Source organism: Sminthopsis crassicaudata, chromosome 5, assembly GCF_048593235.1.
Source record: "Sminthopsis crassicaudata isolate SCR6 chromosome 5, ASM4859323v1, whole genome shotgun sequence".
NCBI classification, from domain to species: Eukaryota; Metazoa; Chordata; class Mammalia; order Dasyuromorphia; family Dasyuridae; genus Sminthopsis; species Sminthopsis crassicaudata.
This window is the reverse complement of record NC_133621.1, coordinates 291384634-291407920: the sequence shown is the minus strand read 5'-3', so window position 1 is coordinate 291407920 and position 23287 is coordinate 291384634. Positions and strand designations below refer to the sequence as shown.

General features: G+C 38.5%; 1 protein-coding gene across 1 annotated transcript in view; it reads right to left on the bottom strand.

Annotated features, from left to right (window-relative positions):
• The window catches only part of CHST11 (carbohydrate sulfotransferase 11), a 322041-nt gene that overhangs the window by 162476 nt on the left and 136278 nt on the right, over nucleotides 1–23287 (bottom strand). Inside the window, 2 exon segments of the mRNA XM_074271457.1 lie at nucleotides 10776–10823; nucleotides 10826–10863. Coding sequence (XP_074127558.1) covers nucleotides 10776–10823; nucleotides 10826–10863 — 86 coding nt within the window.

The following is a 23287-nucleotide window of genomic DNA, read 5'->3' as shown; positions in this document are numbered from 1 at the left end:
TTAATCATTGATTGCATATTCTCTGATCCATGATGATTACTGCTCGGTTTTAAGGTGGCTTTTTAGCCAGAAGATCTGATTTAAAACCAGAACAAAGCAACCTTAACTTAGAAGGTGTTGCTCTGCCCCTGATCCTGTGTGACTCAGATCAAACTGCTTATCCTCCTCCCCTAACCCAGAGTTTCCATATTTGTAAAATGAGTGCTTTAGAATAAATGATACCCCTTCCAGCTCTAACTCTATGACCTTACAATTTGTTTTGGGCAAGGGCTTCTAGAATTGTTGCTAGGCTGTTTCGCAATTTTCAAAAAAAGGAGAGAAAGAAAACAGGAGATATTTCAGTGGAGATAGTGAACTCCCCAACATCTCCTAAAGGAGGGAAGGCAACGGGATGACAAGAGCTCAGTCTGAAAGAACCACAGTCTAGAAGAACCAGGATGTTGTCCCTTCCCCCTCCCTCTTTTCCCTCACCCTCTGAACCCTGGACAGTTCCCTGACAAGTATCCGGGTGACCTGGCTAAACAACAGCTGATTCACCATAAAAGAAAGAATCAGTCATCCCTCCCTTGTACATCCTTGTTAAGACAGGCAGGGCATAGGGCATGGGAGAAATCAGCCCCTGGCAGCTCCCATAGTGCCTTCAATTCCTCATTCAACTTTTGCCCAAAGGCACGTGTCTTGTGCAGCTGTGAGAGGAGGTGGTAGCTTCCAGTTGGCTTCCCTTGGGAACCATGCTGAGCGGAGGCTCACTACTTCCTCCCCGGCACCACACACCTGCCACAGAAACCCTAAATAGTGGAGGGGAAAAAACAGGGGATGCTAAGCTAAGAGAAGGCAACACTTCTCTTTGCTCAACATCCCATGGTGATTGAGGACGTGTGCTAGTTAGCTCTCAAATGAAGGTAGACCTTTTCCCTCTGAACATGGTAAAATCTTTTAAAAACATTTTTAATAAAGGTTTTAGCTGATACCTTCAGCTAAACTGGACTGGTTTTAAATAATTTCTTCTCATTTTCCTAATAAATGCACCACAGCATGGACATAAAGTTGGCGACCTGATCCATAACTAGCCATCTTTCCTTCCAGGGCAAAATTCTTATCCTCAAAACAACTTTTTAATTCATAATATGAAAGTCGTACGAGTAATAATTAACTAAGAGAGAAGGGATAGTTAGTTGTTTAATGGCTTCTATGATGCTGGAGGAGTGTATTTATTAAGTTTTTAAGAGCTCCAAATGTTGGTATTCTCGAACCAAAGCCTCAGTTGCTCCATCCTAGTTACAGCTCTGATAGATGGAGGTGAGACTGGCTAAGAAATTTCCATAACTCCTATAATCAGGGAGGAAGAAAAATTCTTAGATAACTTCTAGCTTAGAGATGATGGGGCCAGAAACACTAAAATGGTAGAGCAAATAATTCTAGTGAGGAAGAAAAGGAAGAATTATTTAAAGAAACCCAGAAGAGGAAAGATGTCTTAGAGCTGGGGCACTAAAGGGTGAACCTCATGGATTTGAAGATTTGTCCTAGGATAGATATTCTGTCATTATTCTATTCCAATAAATGCCTCCCCTCTGAGTTAATAGTCTCCTCTGGCTAAAGAGTGAAAGTGAACCCATTGGGGTTTGCTTAACCCTACAATAAAGCACTTAATCCTTTAACACCTGGAAGGTAGTTCTCTAAGGCTATAAATTGCAGATGAGTTGTTCTGTATTAGTAGAAGGTGTTTTATCCTAGAGTTCCTAGCATGAGTGAAATCATCAAAATATTAAAATATGTTTCTTTTTGGTTTTCAAGAGAGATCATAATGGGAGCTTTATGAGCTGTAGTTTAGGATGGAAAATCCATAACACTAGTGTTCTTCAGGGGACTCAATCTTTGAGTACCATTTTGGGATACTCAGTATTTGTTCTATTCTTTGAAGTCAAGGAAAACTGGTCTAGTTCACCTGCCGAATCTCTTTCCTACTTCTGTCCCCCAAACAAACCCTTGTTCCTCTAGATTAATTTACTCAATTCTTTCAACTGATCCTTAAATAGCTTCAGAAGGGAGCCCTCTTTTCGATTCCAACTTAAACTATTTTTCCCCAGTTGGTCCTCTCATGACAGGAACTCCACACCCTTTTTCATCTCAGCTGCCTTCCTTAGGGACATTCATAAAAATCTAGAAATAGCCTCCCCCCACAAAAGATTGTCTGGGCTGCTTTCCTGTGCCCTTCTAACTCTTTCTGCTTTGCATTTTCCTCAAGGACCACCAGTTGCTGGCATCCTTACAATCAAGGAGCAAAGCCCAGCATCTTGGACCTGAAGTCACTACTAGCTCTGGTTTGATGAGCATCTTCATTAGCAACCTGGAGCAGCTTCCAGGAAAACTCACGAGTGTGGAAGGCATTTGTGTGAGAAGGATGGAGTACCCACATCCTTTCTGTGCATCTGGATAAGTCATGATTATCTCTTGTAATTTGTGATTAATAATAGAAGGCTCTCCCCAGCACCGTCTGCGTGGTGAGGTTAATGCAATATTTCGTGTTTGCCAGCCAGCTGCTGTTCTACCATCCTGACAGTAACTAATATCTTTGCATAAGGAGACAGTCTACAAGTAAATCAATTAATTCCTATTTGGCTGGTAGACAGCTGCTGTCCTGCTGCAGGATAATTAGATGTACTCTTCATTTATTAATTGACCAGATTTGGCAAAGCTACCCTTTTTTTTTTTTTTTTCTGGACACACCTTATTTCCTTCTAAAGTTTGACATGTAGGTCTGATATTTGTCACTGTTCACACATCACATATGGGGAAAAAAGGATCCTTTTTCCTCCTTAATTCTTATTCATAAGGGAGCATTTGCTATGTGAGACAGGCAGACTGGAGTGGTGGATAGAAGACTGATTTTAGAGACAAGAAAACTCGAGTTCAAATTTTGCCTCTAACAGATACTGGTTGTAGGATGTTAGACAAAGCATTGAACTTCTCATTGCTCCTCTGTTATTATTTGTCTTTCATTCTCCAAGAAGATCAAGACATCTGGGAGTTGATATCATGACATGCAAATGAATTGGATTTAAATGAGGGAGAGCTGTGCAAGGTCACCATCCTCATGAGTCCAGTGGCAAGATCTAGATAAGAATGATTGCAAATGATCTTCCACTCCTCCTCTAGGTGTTTTTTTTTTTAAAGACTAGATTGCAGAAAGTTGTTAATTTGTACTAGTGTTTAGAGCTTCCATCCTGGGAATTATCCCAAATGATATCACCCAAAATTTAAAACTGGGATACAGAGAAAGTATAATGTATAGTTGGGAGGGACCTCAAAGGTCTTTTGTTATGCAATTTTAACCAGCTGATTCTAGAAGCCCCCCCCCCCATAATGTCTTCAAGAAGGAATCTTTCACTCTCTAATTGAAGATCTCCAATGCAAACATATTCCAGACAACAATCGAATCCTTACATTACTAGCTCACTAAGCAGTCCTGATTATTAGGAAGTTTTTTTTTTTAAAAAAAACTTGTATTGAATTTAGAGAAATAAACATTTCCCTGTCACTTTCATCCACCAGTTATTTGTTCTATTCTTTGAAGTCAAGGAGAACTGGTCTAGTTCACCTGCCAAATCTCTTTCCTACTTCCATCCCCCAAATAACCCCTTGCTCCTCTAGATTAATTTACTCAATTCTTTCAACTGATCCTCAAATAATATGACTTCAAATCCTGACAAAGCATTCCTCCAGCCACCATCTAGCATGAAAACATGATTCTTAAAATAAAGTCTTTTTAATAAGAGAGCTCTCTGGGAGAAGGCAAAGGAGGGAAAAGGAAATATTTAGAATTGATTGTAATAAATGAACAGAAGATATAAAAATTCATTTTTAAAAAATGAACTGAGTTCCACAAACATTTATCAAGTACTTATGTTAGATGCAGCGGATATAAAAACAAAAGAGAAAATGGAAAATGGCTGATTTTCTACTGAAGGATGCAGCATTTACACATATCAGTAATCTGGGGATTTTGCAGATAATCTGGAGAGGGAAGAGAGAACACCACCAACTAAAGAGATCCGGGAAGGCTTCCTGCAGGGGGTGGCACAAAATGTGAGCTTTGAAGGAAGTTATGGTTGTGGTTCTTCCCCATATAACTCCACAGGTTTTTATGGTTGTGGTGAGCAACACATTCTGTTCAGGTATGTGGGGACCACTTGTGCAAAGAACTGAATGTAGAGATGAAGGGCCAAGTGTGATGGAAAGCAAAGAAGCTAATTGGCTAGAACACTCTCTGGCTAGAACAATCACAGAAAATCAGCTCGAGACTAAGAAGGAAACTTGAAGGTCATCTAATCCACTCCTATTATTTTACAGTTGAGGAAACCAAGACCTGGAAAAATTGGGTGACTTGTCCAACGTTACTACACAGGTAGTAAACATCAGAAATAGAAATAAATCCAGAAAGAACATGATTTCCAGTGGGTCAGTCCTTAACAATGTCATCCTGAGACATTAGGTTGCAAGCTTCTTGAGGGCAGGAACTGCTTTGTCTAGTAGGCACTTTACCAATGTTGATTAATTGATTGATAATTAATTTTGCACCTATGAACCCCCCAATGAGGAAGATGAGGAAAATGGATTTTGAACATATTACATTGAATTCATTTCAATATTTTTAAATGGGCTATATGAAGATGAGGATGATGACCTGTCAGTAAAAATATGTGTTAAGGTATTTTCTCAGTAGTGGGGATGAGTCATGCTGAGTCTTCCCAGCTCTTTCCAATTCTTATGTTCTTATGACTAATGACACGAATTTCTGGGAAAAAAACAAGCTGGAGCCAAAAATAGCCAAATTCTCCTCTACCTAACAGAGCCGTGGGGGTCTTAGGTAAGATCTCCTCTTCTTGGTTTGGGGATGGGGAACTGGGTAGAAAGGGACCTCTATATCCTCTCTGGACCAGAAAAGTGATGGATTAACCCACCAAGTAATTAATGGTTGTATGGTAGAAAAGAAACACAGCAGCAAGTGAAAGTGAATCCCAGCTCAGTTACTCACTAATCGACTCTATTATTACAGGGTCACAGACAAAAGGCTGAAAGGGACCAAAAAGGATGCAGGTCATTCTCTGTCCCATTTGACAGATAAGGAAATAGAGGCCTTAGAAAGGAAAAAAAGATCTGCCCAAGTTCATTATAGTGATAGGATGAGGATTTGAAGCCCAGGTCCTCAGCACTTTATCTCCTGTATCCATCCTGATAAATCATTAGACTTCTCTGGTCCTCTGCTTCCCCATCTTTAAAATGATGGAATTAGACTCTAAAGCCTGCTAGGTACCTGTGACCCTAACATCTCCATGGACCTCGGTTTCCACATCTGTAGAGAGCATTGAACCAGTTGGTCTAAATTTAGGCTCCTATAGTCCTTGTACAAACTATCCCCTCAAGAGAGAGTCACAAGGGACCAGAAGAAGGAAGGACCTGTTTTTACCAGTCTAGCATATGGGGTAATTATGCCTGATTAATTGCTAGCAACTCAGCTCTGCCTTGCCAGCTGAGTCTGGTCAGAGACAGGACTGCCCACATATAGACTCAGCCCTCAAAAATGCAGTCAGCAACTACTGAACTGTCGGTGACTTGTCAGAGAATCTGATCAGCAATTAGGTTTTATATTTAGCTTGGGAGATGGCACAGAATGGGGAAAATTACAAGACATCCAATAGTGGTACTTTTTTCTAAGAATACCCAATACAAATATCATTTTCACCAACTTTCTTTTTTCCCCTTAAACAGTAAGGATTTGAGCTAAAAATAAGAAAATCTAGGATATAAAAGGAGATTGTAACACATTTCCCAGAAGGACTTTTGGCCCTTGTTCATCCATTGACATGGAATTTTCTTCTGAAACACAACTTTAGTCATCTTCTTAAGCTATACATTCCTAATTTCCAAGTCAACACTGGTTTCCTTCCACTAAAAGGCATTTTTCTCTTTATTTGCCACAGGATTGTAGATGTAGAGTTAGATGGGAACTTTGACCTTTCATTTTCCAGGTGAGAAAATTGGGTTTTAGAGAGAGCGGAAATCACTTACCAAGGTTACATGAATAAATGGGAGGGGTCAGATTTGAACCCAGCTTTTAAGGTAAATGCAAAGAGAGAACCAAGAGAAAATTGCATCACCAAGAACAAAATGATTTCTAAGACATAGAAGGAGTTTAGTACTTAGGATCATACCACTCCTGGTTGGCTGTCCATTTTTACATCTTCAGTGGCTTGGCTGGCAAGGAAAGACAGCTGACAGAACATGACTGAGCTACCTTGGGTGTTAAGTTTTAAAGGTCTCGTCATATGGAATTGAAGCCCAGAAGGAGAAATGGATTCCCTCTTTTCTCTCAATTCCATACCACATTCCCCCACCCCCAGCAGCCCAGATTAACTTCACGATTTCTTTAAAAAAAAAAAAAAAAAAAAAAAAGAGCAGCTTGCCAGGTTTGCGGAGGAGTAGGAGAGAATGGTGGCTTGAGAAGGAAACAAAAGCAAAGCAGGAACGCTGAATCTGGTCAGAAAGACCAGCCATCAAGCAAAGTGATATTCATTTACTTCCCTGATGAAGGGACTATGATGAGTGTTGTTATTCAATCATTCCAGTCATGTCCAACTCTCTGTGACCCCTTATGGTTTTCTTAGCAGAGATATTGGAGTAGTTTGCCATTCCATTCTCCAGCTCAGCTTACAGGTGAGGAAACTGAGGTAAACAGGATGAAGTGATTTGCCCAGAGCCCCAAAGCTATTAAGTGTCTGAGTCTGGATTTGAACTCATGAAGATGAGTTTTCCTGACTCCAAGTCCAGTGCTCTGTGCACATATATTGAGTATACTCTTAGCTCAAGATGCTCTCACAAAACCAGCTGATACTTCACTTTCCTCACCTATAGAATGAAATAGTTGGACTAGATCACCTCTAAGGTTCCATCCAGCTGGTAATCTGTGATCCTATGATTTCCCAAGGCTATCAAATACACATAGAATAGTGCTTTAAAAGCCTTCGGAAGGAAAGACTTGCATGAACTGATGCTGAGGGGAAGTGAGCAGAACCAGAACATTGTACATGGTAACAGTGGCATTGTGTGAGGATCGACCATGACTGACTTAGCTCTTCTCAGCAATAGGTGATCCAAAACACTTTCCAAAGACTTGATATGGAAAATGTCATCCACAACTAGAGAAAGAATTATGGAGTCTGAATACAGGTCAAAGTATTCTTTTTTCAATTTTAAAATTATTTTTCTTATGGTTTTTCCCTTTTGTTCTTATTCTTCTTGCACAATATGACTAATATGGAAGTATTTTGAACATAATTGTATATGTATAAGCTATGGATTGCTTACTGTCTTGGGGAGGAAGGAGGAAAAAGAAAAATGGAACTCAAAATCTTACAAAAATCAATGTTGAAAACTATTTACATATTATTGAAAAAAAATACTATCAAATGCAAAAAAAAAAAAAGTCTAAGGATGAGGAAGTGGGAAGGAAAGGGGAATTCTATCAAGAATTTCCACATTGGATATCCTGGTAGATAGATAGTACTCAGTAATAGCTGATTCTATTCTCAAGCAATAGGCAAATTTCTTAGTAGCCACATAGGAAGGAGGGTGTGGGACTTATTAATATAAAAAAGTGAGAACATTAACTGGCCTATCTACCTATTTTCGTGCAAATAGTAGACAAAAGCACTAAGAGTATTGTTGATATGAACTTTAGTATGGATCAAAGACGCCACAAGCTTCAGTCCACAGTAGAAAAGAAGAAAAAAATAAAGCTATTTCCCCTCACCAATTTTTTAAAGGAAAGAGGGGTGGATACAATCAGACTTATTTTTTAATTCATATTTTTCATCATTTTCTTAACCCCTGACCCCAGTCACAAAATTGCTTGGCCATCTGTTCCCCATAAAAACCCAATCAGAAAAGTGGAAACAGATCAATAGCTTTATTTGGAAGAACAAAATAACCTCAGAACAGATAGAAATGATTAACATCTGCACATCATCACATGTTTCTCTTGTCACCACCTTTGAGCAAAAGTGCTCCTATTAAGTTCTTATGCACCCAATTTGTACTGAAGGGGGGAAATGAATAAAGGGCCCTGACTCTCCTTCTCCACCATCAAACAGCTCATCCACCAAACTAAGCCTCAAGAAAAATTTCCCTGAATTCCAATAGACTTGGGATAGAAAGTGCCATCCACATCTAGAGAGAGGATTATGGAAACTGAATGTGGATGGAAACATAGTATTTCATCTTTTTTTATTAGTGTTGTTTGTTTGCTTATTTTTTCTCTCATGCTTTTCCCTTTTGATCTGATTTTTCTTGCACAGCATGACGAATATAGAAATATGTTTAGAAGAATTGCATATGTTTAATCTATATCAGATTGCTTGCTATCTTGGGGAGAGGGAAAAAATTTGGAACACAAGGTTTTGCAAAGATGAATGTTGAAAATTGTCTTTTCATGTGTTTGGAAAAATAAAATACTGTTATTTTTTTATTTTTAAAAAAACTTTAAAAAAGAAAAGAAAAACTTGCCTATTTTGCTAACTGCATGAATCACCTAGAGAAGGACAGGCTTAGGGAAATGATATGTACTTATCTCCCCAAATGGAACATAATGTCCTTGTGAGCAGGATATAGTTTGGTCTTCATATCCCCAGTACTTGGCACTGTCTAGAGGCTTAATACATTGACTGTTGATTGTTTGATTGAATTACTGGAAGAATTTGTTCATTGTGGAAAGACAAATCAGATATTTCAGTCCTTCAAAGTGGGTTTTCAAGTATCTGGCTAATTTCAACAAGGATAAAATCAAAGCCGACAACTTAAATTCCAGAGGGAATAGTGGAAAAGTGTGAGATGCTGAGTCTAGTATGTTTGAAGGCTGGAGACAAGCTTCAAATCCTGCCTGTGAGATTGTGGGTAAATTATTTCTTTAAGACTCAGTTTTCTCACCTGCAAAAGAGGGATAGAAATAATTTGTGGTACCCATTACAAAATTGTGAGAATCAAGATCATGTATATCAAGTACTTTGTAAACATAAAAATGATAGCTATTTCTTTTCTAATTTGAAATTATTTTAAAGCATATCTTTCGTTTGATCAAGGAAAAAAAATCAAACTAGACAGCTTAAGTCCCAAAGTAAATAGGGATGAGGGAAAAGATTCTAAATTATTTACTTTATTTTGACATCTATGTTAAAACAAGAAACTGCTAAATGCTATGTAGATTCAGTTCCAGCAAAACATGTATAATAAAAAGGAATACCAAAGAAAATAGGTAATAAAGTGATAGTTTGCATCTTTGGGTCCACTTCCACCCCACATAGCCTGCCCACTACAGGTCTGAAAGAGCAGAAAGGGTTTATGGTACCTATGTACAGTTTTTCATTTCTGGATGACTTCTGACAGATGTCAAGAAGCTTTAATGTTGGCTATAATAAATTTTTGCCATTCCTTTATCACTTTAAATGCTTTATTCTTTTTTACTCAATCCCTAGCTGTTGTTTCTCAGATTGTTTCTTTGGTTTTCTATTTTGTGATAGTGCAAACAACACTCATAAATATTCTAGCAAAGTGAAAAAGAGTGGGAAAAAGAGAATCCAAATTGACCACAAGAGATGTCTGGGCATCTTGAGGGTTAATCATTATGGCTCTAGGGCCCTCTAATATTGTTCTCACTCCTTCTATTTAGGGGCACAGAGTGGGCTGGAATTTATTCATCTGAAAGAGTAACTCTTTTCATAGTCAACAGGCACTGGAAACGTTTACTGCCTTATTAAAGCTACACTGAGGCAGATTTATTAGGATAGTCACTTAAGAAAAAGCCCCAACACGCAAATAATTAAGCATTGCCAAATGTGCTGAGTGAGGTACAGCTCAATGGATACTTGTTAGATGTTAAAATCAGATGGAGAACTTGTCCATGTGAAATTCTTTCTCCTCTGATGGAAGTTGTACTCCCCCAAAGACCTAGTGAAGCAAGCCCAATTCATGGAACCAATCTATGCAACCCCCAAATTCCCATTGCCATGCTTTCCAGAGCCAGTCTATGCAACCCCCAAATTCCCATTGCTATGCTTTCCCAGAGCCAGTCTATGCAACCCCCAAATTCCCATTGCTATGCTTTCCCAGAGCCAGTCTATGCAACCCCCAAATTCCCATTGCTATGTTTTTCTAGCAACTCAACCAGTCTATGCAACCCCAAAATTCCCAATGCTCTGTTTTTCCAGTGGCTCTTAGAACCATTTTATGCAACTTCCAAATTCCCAATGCTCTGTTTTTCAGCAGCCCAATCAGGCTATGCAACCCCAAAATTCTTAATGCTATGTTTTCCTAGAGACCCTTGGAACCATTTTATGCAACCCCTAAATTGCCAATGCTATGTTTTCCCAGAGATCCTTGGGACCAGTCTATGCAATCCCTAAATTCCCAATGCTATGTTTTCTCACCAGCCCATGGAATGGCAACTGTAGCTCTGATCTGACTTGTTTAATATTGGTCTTGTCTGACACATAAACACAACTCTAAATCTAGATAAACCACTAAATTGAGACATTTCTTTTTTTCACTTCAGATTACAAAGACCCATCCTATAAAGCACAATAATAAAATAAGATTAAAGAAGGAGGAGAATTTGTTCTTGACAGAAGCAAATTTTGAAACCAAACAGGAAATCACTTTTCAATCAACAAGAAGTATCGAAGTCGAAAGATTGGACCTAAGGTGTGATAGATCAAAGGACTTACCTGAGTTGGGTTGTAGAGTTCCTGAAGTGGACTCCTAGAACCCCTTCCGGACAACAGATGTCCATTCCAAAAGGATTCCTCCGCATGACTGAGAAAAGAGAGAAGAATGGGGACTCATCAAAAGTGAAAAGCAAAGATACATTTTTTATTAAAGGAAGGAAGGAAGGAAGGAAGGAAGGAAGGAAGGAAGGAAGGAAGGAAGGAAGGAAGGAAGGAAGGAAGGAAGGAAGGGAGGGAGGGAGGGAGGGAGGGAGGGAGGGAGGGAGGGAGGGAGGAAGGAGAAAGAGAATTAGATAGTTTAAGGAAGAATGGGAAGGAAGACAGGAGGAAAGAAAGAGATAATGGCCACCACTCAGATTTTCCTTCTGTTAAAAGCTCCAGCTGCGTTGGTTTCTCAAGGTCACAGAAACTGTCTTTCCCTCTATTAACTTGTCACTAATATAATTAGTAATCCAATGCTAGGTTGGTATTATCAGACAGATGAAAGCATTAAAGACCACCAAAGTCACTCGATTGCTTCAATTTTGCTTTATTTTTTGTTAAGACAAAAAAAGGACATGGGGAAAACACAGATAAAAGCACATCAGTCCCCTGCTCAATAAACCCCAGTAGCTCCCTAGTACCTTCAAAATGTGGCTCCCTAGTATCTCCAAAATAAAACACACACTAAACTATCATTTAAAACTCATCATAGCCTGCCTCCAACTTACCTTTCCAGCATTGCCAAACATTACACTTCTTTAGTGTTCTACTTGGCTTCTATTTCTATCCCCAGGATTGATCACAGAATAAGCAATATTTTTTTTATTCGTTCATTCAATAAGTAGCTAGAATGTCTACCCTGGAGTCAGGAAGACCCAAATTCAAATTTGACTTCAGATACTTACTGTGTGACTCTGGGCAAGTCCCTTAACCCTATTTACCTCAGTTTCCTCATCTGTAAAATGGGATAAGAATAGCACCTGCCCCCTCCTTATGGTTGTTGTGAAGATAAAAGGAAAGAATATTTGTAAAACACTTCGCCACAGGACTTGGCACATAGTAGGTGCAATATAAATGTTAGCTATCATCATGATGATGGTCAAGTAAAGTTGATGCCAATATTCTTCCTTTTTCCTGAAACTCCCTCTTTCCTGCCTCACCTCCAAAGCCAAGCTCAGATACTACCTTCTACATGACATCTTTCTGCTTCCCCGCTGCTGTTATTATCCCCATTACTTTTATATTTTATATATTTATTATATACACATTGTCTCTTGCTAATAGACAGTATGTTTCTTGAAGGAAAATACTTTCACCTTTGTCCCTGCATCCCTAAGTGAATGACACATAGACTTGACAAATGTTTGTTGACTAAATCAACGGGCAGAGATGATCTCCATAGTGAATATGGCCAATGAAAATTCTTGACAAGAAGAGCACCATAAAGGAGATGCCGCAAGCAATTTGGGGTCGGGACAGGACTAAAATATAGATTCTACTCTTGACATAGAATTCATCTGATTTAGTTTCAACTCCTTAGTCATAAATGTGCACTTTACCTTTCCTGAGCTCATTTTATCATCTGTAAAATGAGATAATAACAGCCTCTCTTGCTGTATTGTTTGAGGTCATAGATTTAGGACTAGAAATGTCCTAGAGACCAGAGGCCAACTCCCTCATTTTCCAGAAGAGAGATGAGAGGCCCATTTGCCCAAAGCCACAGAAATACTAAGGAACAAAGTGAGGATCTGAATCCTGCCTGCTTCTCAATACCCTCCTTTTTCCTCTGTACCACACTATCTCTTTATCCATAAAAGAACACATTTAGAATTAGAAGGTCTTTAAAAATCATTGAGTCCAATCCCTTCATTTTGCAGATGGAGAAACTGAGGCGAAGAGGTTTTTTTTTTAATTTTTTTTTAGTGTTTTGCCCAGGATCACATAGTTAATATCTGAAGCATTATCTTTCTTATTCCAAGTTCCCTATCCCACACTAGTCAATGAATATTTATTGAATGCAACCAAATAAGATAAGATGGTTTAGAGAACTTGAATCGATGAATAACTCAACACCAGTATTTATTAAAGATTGATTGGTGGTTGACAAAACACTCTTTACAAAAGCTCTTCCAAGACTTCACCTGGTCAGTACAAAATATATTTCCTACATATAAACTAGCCCTATGAGCTTCTCTAATTTATATTTGAAAAATAAAAGCAGGGAAGGGTAGAGAAGGAAAGCTTTAGCCAAACATAGTATATAAAAGTCATTAGGTTTTGAACAGCCAGGATTCAAAACACTAGTTCTTTGTTCCTCAACAGTCAACCTGGGAAAGAATAATTCTACTGTTACTTTTCTTTAAATTTATTGCCTTGCTTTTTCATTTCCATGAAAAATGAGGTAAGCATCCCCTGTTTCTAGGATAGGACACAAGGATGCAATGGCCGTTCTTTGGAGAAATACCAGACATGGTAGCTCATGCCTATAGTCCCAGCTTGGGGGAGAAGGTTGGTGGATCAGGAATTCTGAGAATCAGTAGGCTAGCCTAATTCAGTGTAGGCAATAATGTGGTGAGCACTGGGAATGGGGGAGGGGTCCCAGGTGACCTATGGAGGAAATTGGAAACAGAGCATGTTGAAGCTCTCATCCTAATGAAAGTAAAGTTGGGCCCATGAGTAGCCATCCCTGCATTTCCAGACTAGAATGGAAAGAAGAAAAAGAAAGAAAAAAAGAAAGGAAGGGAGGGAGGAAAAAGGGATGAAGGAAGGAAGGAGGAAAGAAGAAAAAAAATACTGAGCCTCTCTCTGTTCTTTGTGCAAAGGACACTCCATTTCCTCCCAATGAATCTTTGCATTGGCCATGTTCTATGACTAAAATGCTTTCTCTCCTCACCTCTACCTTTTTGAATCCTTCTCTTCCTTCAAAATACAACTTAAGTACCTACCTCCTATAGCCTTTTCATGATCCCCCTCTTCCACTATTAGTTCTCTTCCTTCCTGATTATCTTTTGTTTATTTGTATTTATTTTGTATCTACTAATATATACATACACACATCTATGTACATACATACACACACACATATCATCATCATCTATTAGAATACAAGCTCCATGAGAAAAGGGATGGTATCATTCTTTGTATTTGTTTCCCTAGGACCTGGCACACACTAGGTGCTTAATAAATGTATATGGAATGAATGAAATATCAAGTAGGATGATGTGGAAGATTATATTCACGTTAACTGAGGTTTCATCTGCTAAATATCAGTAGACACCATCCCCCCAATATGTCAGCACCCAGGGAGAGGAACAGCGACTGTGAAAACTCATCCACAGAATCTGTTAAATCAGATTTTACAAGCAGCAGTGCTATTTAATTGGTTTATTTTTCTAATAAAAAAAAGGATTTAAAAGACGTTACCTGTGGGAGGTCTATGAAGGGAACTTCTTGTGCCTAGGCTTTCCTCTTTCTGCACTTCCTTTGGTCTGGGATCCCTTCCCCATTCAATTTCTTCTCCCTGGGAATGCTCTCCCTTCTCCCCTCTCCCTGGCTTCCTACCAGACTCTGTTTAAGCATTATTTTCTGCAGAATCCCATTCACAGCCCCCTTATCTCCTGGTGCTCGCCCCTCCAAGGCTAGCCTCTGTATGCATCTTGTTATCTTCCCAAGCTGAATGTAAGCTCCTTGATGGCAGATCTCTCGCCTTTTTTTTCCCATTAATATCTCCAACTTTTAGCATGATGGCAAAAGGCTTAACAAATGCTTATTACCTACCTTCACCTTCCTTCCTCCTACTCACTTAACAAATCTGTCTTTTTATTATTGCTTTGACTGCAGGAAGACATGCCTTCACTATAGGAAATATTACAGACCAGAGAGGGGCCATCCCTGCATTCTGATCAAAGAATCACAGAATATCACAGCTGGGAAAAGATTCTTGGATAACATCAATGAAATATTCAAGGTCACTGCCAAAAGCCACAGAAAGATTTGCCTGAGGTATGTATCAGTGTTCTTTCCATTAGCTTCTAACTCCCCTCCGGGTCATTCAGATTTATTGCTTTTCTCTCCCCAAGCTCCTGTCCATAAACTTGAATCACACCAATTTGCATTCCATCCTTCTGGCCCAGCAACAGCATCCTGGCATTGGGCAGGGACAACATAATGACAGTTAGCCTCCTGATAGTGCTTTCATGAGATCTCTTGAGTATACCTATCACTAAACAGAATCCTCTACCTCAATGCTCTTTTACAAGAGCACAGAGGAAGAAAACACTTGGGAATCTGAGGGCTGTCTGAAGAATTGAGTAATTTTTGCCCCCTTTCCTACGCATACAGACAATTCAATGGTTAGTGTTAGTTCGAGCTGGGACCTGAACCCATCTTCTGATTCCCAAATCAGTCCATTTTTCATTGTATTTGCAGACTCTGGATCTGATGTCTCTCCCTGCTCCTTTGCCCCCATCCCAGTCAATTCCTCCCAGATACTACAATACCCAAGAGAAAAGCTGGGCCATCAACACGATGTTGATGGCCCAGTGAAAAGATCTGCAATTCCCAAGTCCACAGACCTGCACATACTATTAGTGTGACCTTGAGGAAATTCTGGGTCTAAGTTTCCTCATCTGAACTAGATTGCTTCTCTGCTACCTTCTAGCTCTCAATCAGGAGTTCTTAACTACTATCTGAGATTTTAAGGTTGGGTTTAAAGGGAGGGTTAGTATTTGATCACAATCTTCTAATATAATTGGTTCCTTTAGCAATTCTATATATTACATTCTGTGCCATTATTCTGAAAGCAAGTGAGAAGACCTCCTGAGCTTCACCAGACTGACAAAGGGCTCCATGACACAAAAGGGTCAAGAACTCAGTTTAGATCAATGATCAGATTCTTGTGCTTTAGGTGCCTCAGTTTTCTCTAAGGGGGTTGAACTAGATAGCTTTTAAGATCCTTCCCAATTCTAAATCTATAAGACATGTAAAATAAAAGGTTGGATTCAATGACCTTTGGGGTATCTTCCAGTCTATCCCAGTATGAACCCCCAACTAGCCCTTTTCCAAACAAATTCTAACACAACTGCTAGTTATTAAGTGATGTCAAAATACCATTATTTGCAAAGAGCCTGCAGGTCACTATTCCCAATTCCAGACGTTGAGGGTAGAAAAGTGGCAATTTTCAGTGGCAGGGATGATTCAACCCAACATGTGGATGAAGAGTAGTAATGTTCTTTCTTTCCACATAACAGCCTTTCTACAAAAAGTCCTCTGGCAGAGGGAGGGAGAAGGTTGGCTGAACCTAGTAGGTTACATGAAAGACAAATGATATGTACATTCTCTGAGATGGTAATAACACTATGAGGGGAAATATATCTTCAACCTCCCTAATCTCCAATTTCTCCTCCTACTCTCAATACCATCATCTCTTCCAAGGAGCCCTCTCTGATCCACCTATCTACAAGGGAGCCTTCCCTCCCCCAAAAACATTCTGTGTCTCATCTAGGTAACTAGCACAATCCTTTTTATGCTCCTCCCCTGTTGGAAAACCAATTTTCTTGAAGGCAGAGACTATGAATTATTTGCTTTTGAAGACCCAGGAGCTTCCTATGTATTGGCCCTGTAGGTGGTTTGATTAGACTGAATTAAAGAGTTATTATTATATTGTAGAATCAGAGAAAATGTCTCATAATATATAGAGTGCTTATCATGGGAACCCCAGGCTCAAATCTCCAGACTGGAGATGATCCTTTTTGTGCCCCCCACTTCATAGGATGGTAGTGAGGCTCTCAAGTGAGATGTGTACAAAATGCCAAATGTTGTAGTAATATATGTCAGTTATTATTATTACTGCAGAGAGGATTTCAGGCTTCTATTATCCACTGCAGTGACTTTAAAAAAACCCTTACATGTTAGACAAATTCATCTACATATCATTACTAGATCTGTTCAATTCTGATGGACGTGGCACTCTTTAACAATGAGACGATTCAAACCCGTTCCAATGATCTTGTGATGAAGAGAGACATCTACACCCAGAGAGAGAATTGTGGGAACTGAGAGTGGATCACGACATAGCATTTTCACTCTTTTTGTTGTTGTTTGCTTGCATTTTATTTTCTTTCTCATTTTTTCCTGTTTGATTTCATTTTTCTTGTGCAGTAAGAGAATTGTATAAATAGATATGCATATATTTATACCATGTTTAACATATATTGGATTACTTGCCATCTAGAGGAGGGGATGAAGAAAGGGAGGGAAAATTGGAACACAAGGTTTTGCAAAGGTTAATGTTAAAAAATTATCCATGCATATGTTTCAAAAATAAAAAGCTTTAATTAAAAAAAAAAACTGGATCTGTGAATTGGTGCAGCTGTTCTGGGAATCAACTTGGAATTATGCTAAAATATCCATAACATTTGATCCAAAGATCTCACTGCTGGATATGTGACCTCAGAAGGTCAATGACATATGGAAAAGCTTTATATACACCAAGGTACTTCTATAGCAGCACTTTTTGCGATAGCAAAGAGCTGGGAAATAAAGCTGATTGGGGAGGGAAGTAGCTAAGACTTGGACCACGCTTATCTGAAATAGTCAAAGAAGAGAAGAACACATACAAATACAAATACACACACAGAATTGGGTATAGAAATCCATGTCATTCAACAGAGAAATAGAGAGAATAAAGGATGATAGGGAAGATTAAGAGAGAGATTAGTCCAAAACAAAACCAACTGTAAGGATATACAATAATTTTAATAGCTCTCTTTTGAAAAACAATTGGAAAGTGAAGGAGTACCCCTAATTTGGGGAATGACTGAGTACATTGTTGGATGTAAATATAATGGAGTATAACTGTCTTTAAGAAATAAGGAAAGGAATGGTTTAAGAGAAACCTGAAAAGACATATATGGACTGATGTGGAAAGAAATGAACAGAACCAGAACGGTTTCTACAATGACAGTAATATGGTGGAGAGAAACAATTTTGAAAGACTTGGGGAGTTAGATCAATACAATAAATTACCATGATTCCAGAGGATTCATGATGAAATGTTTCCCATTTCTGGATAGAGAAGTGAAAGACTCAGAGCATAGGATAAAGCCTTTTTTCAAATGGCCAATGTGAAAATTTATTTTACTTGATTATATGTGTTTATAACAGAGAAGAAGAAAAAACAGGAAGAGGAAATGCAATATAACCTGATAGAAAGTTAACTGGCTGAATTTTAGTTCCAGTCATTTAAACATCTAATCAGGTAACTGAGCCAGCCATTGGCTTAAAAGCCTTTCTGGCTAAGTTTTCACATCTGTAAAATGGAAGGCTATAATTGAATAGATCTTCAAGATTATTTCCTAGTTCTAATATTCTATAATTTGATGTTTGGGAAAAATAAACAGGGACTCAGGGGTTCCATGATAGGATGTATAGGGAAAATAAACAGGATAGTTCCTATTTCCCTAATAAGGAATAAATCTTGAAGTCTCATCAGCCTACAATTAGCAGCTAATACTCGAGAGAGAAAGACACAACTGGGCATAAAGAGCATAAAACAGAAATAGCAGGCTATTCAAGGGAGAGGAGAAGGAAGAAGAATCAGGAGAGAATATGAAAGGGAAAGTGATGCTGGGCAGGGAGACAGGATTCATAAGTACTTTGTCATCAATAATCACATATCTGGTAAAGTTATCCAAGTTTGTCAAAAGGAAAACGAATAATCGAAGATACAGTTGGAAGGATCTCAGAGATCACCAGATCCAAGAATCAGACCCAGAAGAGATCTCACAGGTCAATGAGTCCAAACTTCATTTTGCAAATGAGGAAACTGAGACTTAGATTCTTTCAGAACTACATAGCTACTAAATATTTAAGGCAGAATTTGAATGGAACTCTTTCTGATTCTAAGTCTAAAGCACCAGCCCTTGCATCCCATTGCCTCTGAGCTCACGAAGCCCCAGGAGGACCAGAGAGGCTGGCTCACTTATTTTAGTTCACATAGCTAGTTAAAAGCAGAATCTGGTTGTCTGACTTTTAGTCCAGAGTTCAGTGAGCTGTATAAAGCATAGAGCTTTAGAAAAGAGAGAAAATTGGGAGAAATAATCCTGCAAAAAGTGGGTACTTTGCTGCAGACAAGCAAAAATGAACTCCCACATGAACTGCCTTGATGGATTTCTGTCTAATAAGATGTCAAAGGCACTAGGAAAGAGCCTGCTTGCAAACCTCTCCCCAACTGACACATTATTCATACAAGAAATAGATGGGAATACAACAAGATAACTGTATAACTATGTATACTTATATTGGATTTAACATATATTTTAACATATTTAACATGTATTGGACTACCTGTCATCTAGAGGAGGGAATGGGGAGAAGGAAGGGAAAAGTTGGAACAGGTTTTGCAAAGGTCAATGTTGAAAAATTACATATATATATGTTTTGTAAATAAAAAGCTTTAATTAAAAAAAAAGAAATAGATGGGAATAGGGAATTGGGCTTTGGATTGAAGGTGGGAAGACTGAGTTCCGATCCCACTCTGGCCCTTATCACTCTTGTGATTTTGCTCAGTTTCTTCATCTCTAGATGGATTCTAGAACTCTGATCTTCCCTAAAGCAATGAACTCCCCTTGGCTTGGTCTCTCCTCTCTAAAATGAGGGGATTGGATGAGATGATTTCTGGGGGACTTTCCTACTCTATTTCTCAAAATTCTGAACTTTCACCTTTAATGATGTCCCATGCTAGTGTTTCAATCCTATCTGGACACCTCAATGTGGTAGAAGGGAAACCCAGGGTTCTCCAAGGCTATGTTAGAAAAGTGCAGAATCTTGTAGGTTTTAGCCAACTAGAAAGGATAGCATGTCTGTCATCCAAGGCCAAGACTGAATCCAACCACTCTCATAATGGCTCTAAGCAAAAGAGGACTATGAATTTCAAACTGTAAGGGACCTTTGAGTCTATCTAGTACAGGGTTCTCAATCTGGTGTCTGAGAACTATGGGTATATTACTATTTCAATAGAATTACTTTCCTTTGCAATCCTATATATCTTGTCATTTAAAAAATGTGAATCTGAGGTATCACTCAGATTGCTAAAGGGGTCCATGACATAAAAATGGTTCCTATCCCCTGTCTAACTCCTTTGTTTTAAAGGGAAGAGAATGATTTGCCCAATCATACAGCTAATAAAGCATCCAAGAAAGGATATGAATTCAGGACTTCCTTTCTTCTAGTCCAACTCTCCATCTCTATCACAGAATAAAAACTGGTTGATATGAATGAATGAATGAACAATTCCTTGAATAAAAAGAAAGCCCAGATCTTCAAATCAAAAACTGAAACCATTCTCATAGGGTCATTTCAAGGAAAGGGCTCAGGTTTATACCTGAGACTCCTTAGAAAAAAATGAATATACTTTTTTATTAAGTACAAATATATACATATATATATGTGTACACATATATATGTACACACATATATACACATATATATTTAATAAAATGATTTATATATCTATATCTATTTTATATCTATAGATAGATTAAAAAAAGAAGCAGGGCTCTATGCTAAATACTGGGGGTACAAGGGGCATAGGGCACAAACCCTTTCCTTAAGGACTCTACAATCAGCAAGATCATTGTATAAATATGTATATCTATATATTGGATTTAATATATATTTTAACATGTTTAACAAATGTTGGACTATTTGCCATCTAGGGGAGGAGGTGGGGAGAAGGAGGAGAAAACGTCAGGTTTTACAAGGGCCAATGTTGAAACATTACCCATGCATATGTTTTGAAAATGAAAAGCTTAAAAAAAGGAGTCTGTAATCTAATATGGTGAAGATATCACATATTCAAATAACCATGTTGGAATATGATGGAACAGAAAAGGTGAAAATGCAGAAGAGCAATCTTTTTGTGGAAATAGGAGAGGGAAAATCCAATCTAGCTGGACTAGGTGCAAATAGCATCAATGCCAATCAAGCTTTAGCACTGATGTGCTAAAAATGCTAACAATTCCACCAGGTAGATCCTGCTGGCTGTTTCTGCTCCTGGTTAGGCAGTCCACTTTTCCAACACAACTGGAGATATCTTCCTTACCCAACTAGGGTCATATTACAACAATCAATGTATTTCTGGACTCCCAGGACTTTAGAGCTTAGAGGGAAGATGGGCACTTAAGTTATTTATACCAGAACATAGTCTAGAATTTCTTTCTAGACAGAGTGGATAGAGCACTAGGCTTAGCAATGTATTAAAAAACATTTACTCAAATGCTACCTCCAATATGGACTATATGATCCTGGACAAGTTATTTAATTTCTCTGGGACTCAGTCACCCATAAAATGATGGTATGATGTCTTCTAAGGTTACATCTAGAGCTAAATCTTTAATCTATGAGCTTCTGTCCCATAAACCAGCGATCTTTTTGCCATACCACCTAAAGTACCGGCATTGTCTTTTGGTTCTTTTGGCTCACTCACTGTTTACAGATCTTGCTACCAAAAACTTGAAAATGTCTGAATTGCCATACAGGTGTTCTGAATGACAGTCTGATGGAAGAAGAGCTAGATTTAGAGTCAGAGGCGGTGAGCTTCGACCCTAGTTATTTAATTTTCTTCTTGTGAGACCTTGAACAAGTCATTTAGGACTCAGTTCCTTCATCTGTCAAATGAGGAGGTTGGGCTATATTACTTCTGAGGTCCCTTATAGCTTTAAATATATAAACTTATGGGACAGAAGTGAGATGGTTCACCTTTCAAATATTGAGCAAGCCTAACCATGGTTTTAAAAACATTATAAATAGATAGACTATGTTTTAGTATAATTTGGTTTCCATTGTTATTCTTTGTATTTTATGTTATGCATTTAAAAATGTAATTCTGAGAAGGGTCAAAGACTTTAAATACACTGTTCAAGGGCCCATGTCACAATATAGGTTAAGAACTCCTGGTAAAGAATGTTAAATAGTATGTCTTTCACTTGATTTAATTCAGTTGCTATTTATAGTGTACCCAGAGGCCCTTGGGCATTATGGAAGCCTTCAGGACTAATGCCATCCACTGAATCTTTCTTTCCATCTCAATTAGTAGTCCTTTCATCCTTCCATCTCTTTAGTGTATTAGTGGTTCAAAAACCCTTTATTAAAGGTAATTAATATCATGGCCAGCTTAAATATGATGCTCCATCTGGGGGAGCTCATTATCTCTTCCAGGTTTTTCTGAGAAATAAATGATAAGAAGAGAAAAGAAGTAATGAAGAGCTCCAGTAATATCCTCAAAATGGCAGGCATAGAACTCTGGTGGGCCTCATGTGGTAACCTCACTGGTGGGAACCATGAGCTCTCGATGAATTTTTATCAGTGCAGGAAGTCCCTGAAAGATGGAAGGTGACTTGTTTGGCCTTTGGGGACTGTGGGTTTCCTTGGAAGCCCTCAGTCCTGATGGGCAGGTGAACTCCCCCAGAGGAAAGACATTCAGTTCTGAACTCCCAAGGAAGGATGTCACTGCTTTTTAGTCTACAACAGTTTTATGAGATTGATGGTCATGGAAACTATCCTTGGAGTGACTTTAAATATTCAACCTTAACAAATTAAGTCATATCCATCTTAGCTGTCATCAGAATTGACCATGGTGGATATCAATCAAAAGTGACAAACTCTGAGACAATTTTTTCTAAACTATCAGAAGCTTAGCTTTCTCAGGGAAGTCTTCACAGTGGTCAGAGCTAGAGTGAACGTCTAATTCCCTCTTTTGTGGATTATGGAATTGAGGTACAGAGAAATTAAGCAATTTAAGTTTTCCAGGTCCCCAACCCAAGTTCTTTTCACTCTAGATCAACTCTCTCAAATTTGCCTCATATTTTTCTCATATGAAATTATCACATTTTGAGAAGAAATAGTCACTTGATTTTGTGAAACCATGAGAGATTTGGGCTGAGTTCTATGGGAAGCTAGATGGTAAGGTGGCTTAAAAACAGGAAAACTCCCAAGTTCAAATTTGGCTTCAGATACTTATTAGATATGTGATTTCAGACAAATCACTTCAATTTGTTTGTCTCAGTTTCCTCATCTGTAAAAAGGAATGGAGAAGGAATGGCAAACTGTTCCAGTTTCTTTACCAAGAAAACCTCAAATAGAGTCATGAAGAGTCAAACATGATTGAATAACTGGGCATTCACAGAGTTGGGGCTAAAAGGACCTCAGAAACCATGTAGCCTAAATTTCTCATTTTTATAGATAAGGAAACTGAGACTAAGAAGTTAAATGACTCACCCCACAATTACACAAGTATAAATGATAGAGCCCAGATTTAAATCCTGGGGGCCTAAAATTCCCAAATCACTACACTATTTAGCACTCCCTGATGTTTCTTTGGATGAAATTATTTTGAGAATTTTAAAAAAAGTTTTTGATGCTGGAGACAAGAAGGAAGGGGATAAACATAAGGAAGGGTTGTAGAAGAGATTTAGTGCTAGAAAGGAGCTTAAAGACAAAGCAACAACCCTTTAAGTGTTCGTTATGTGCCA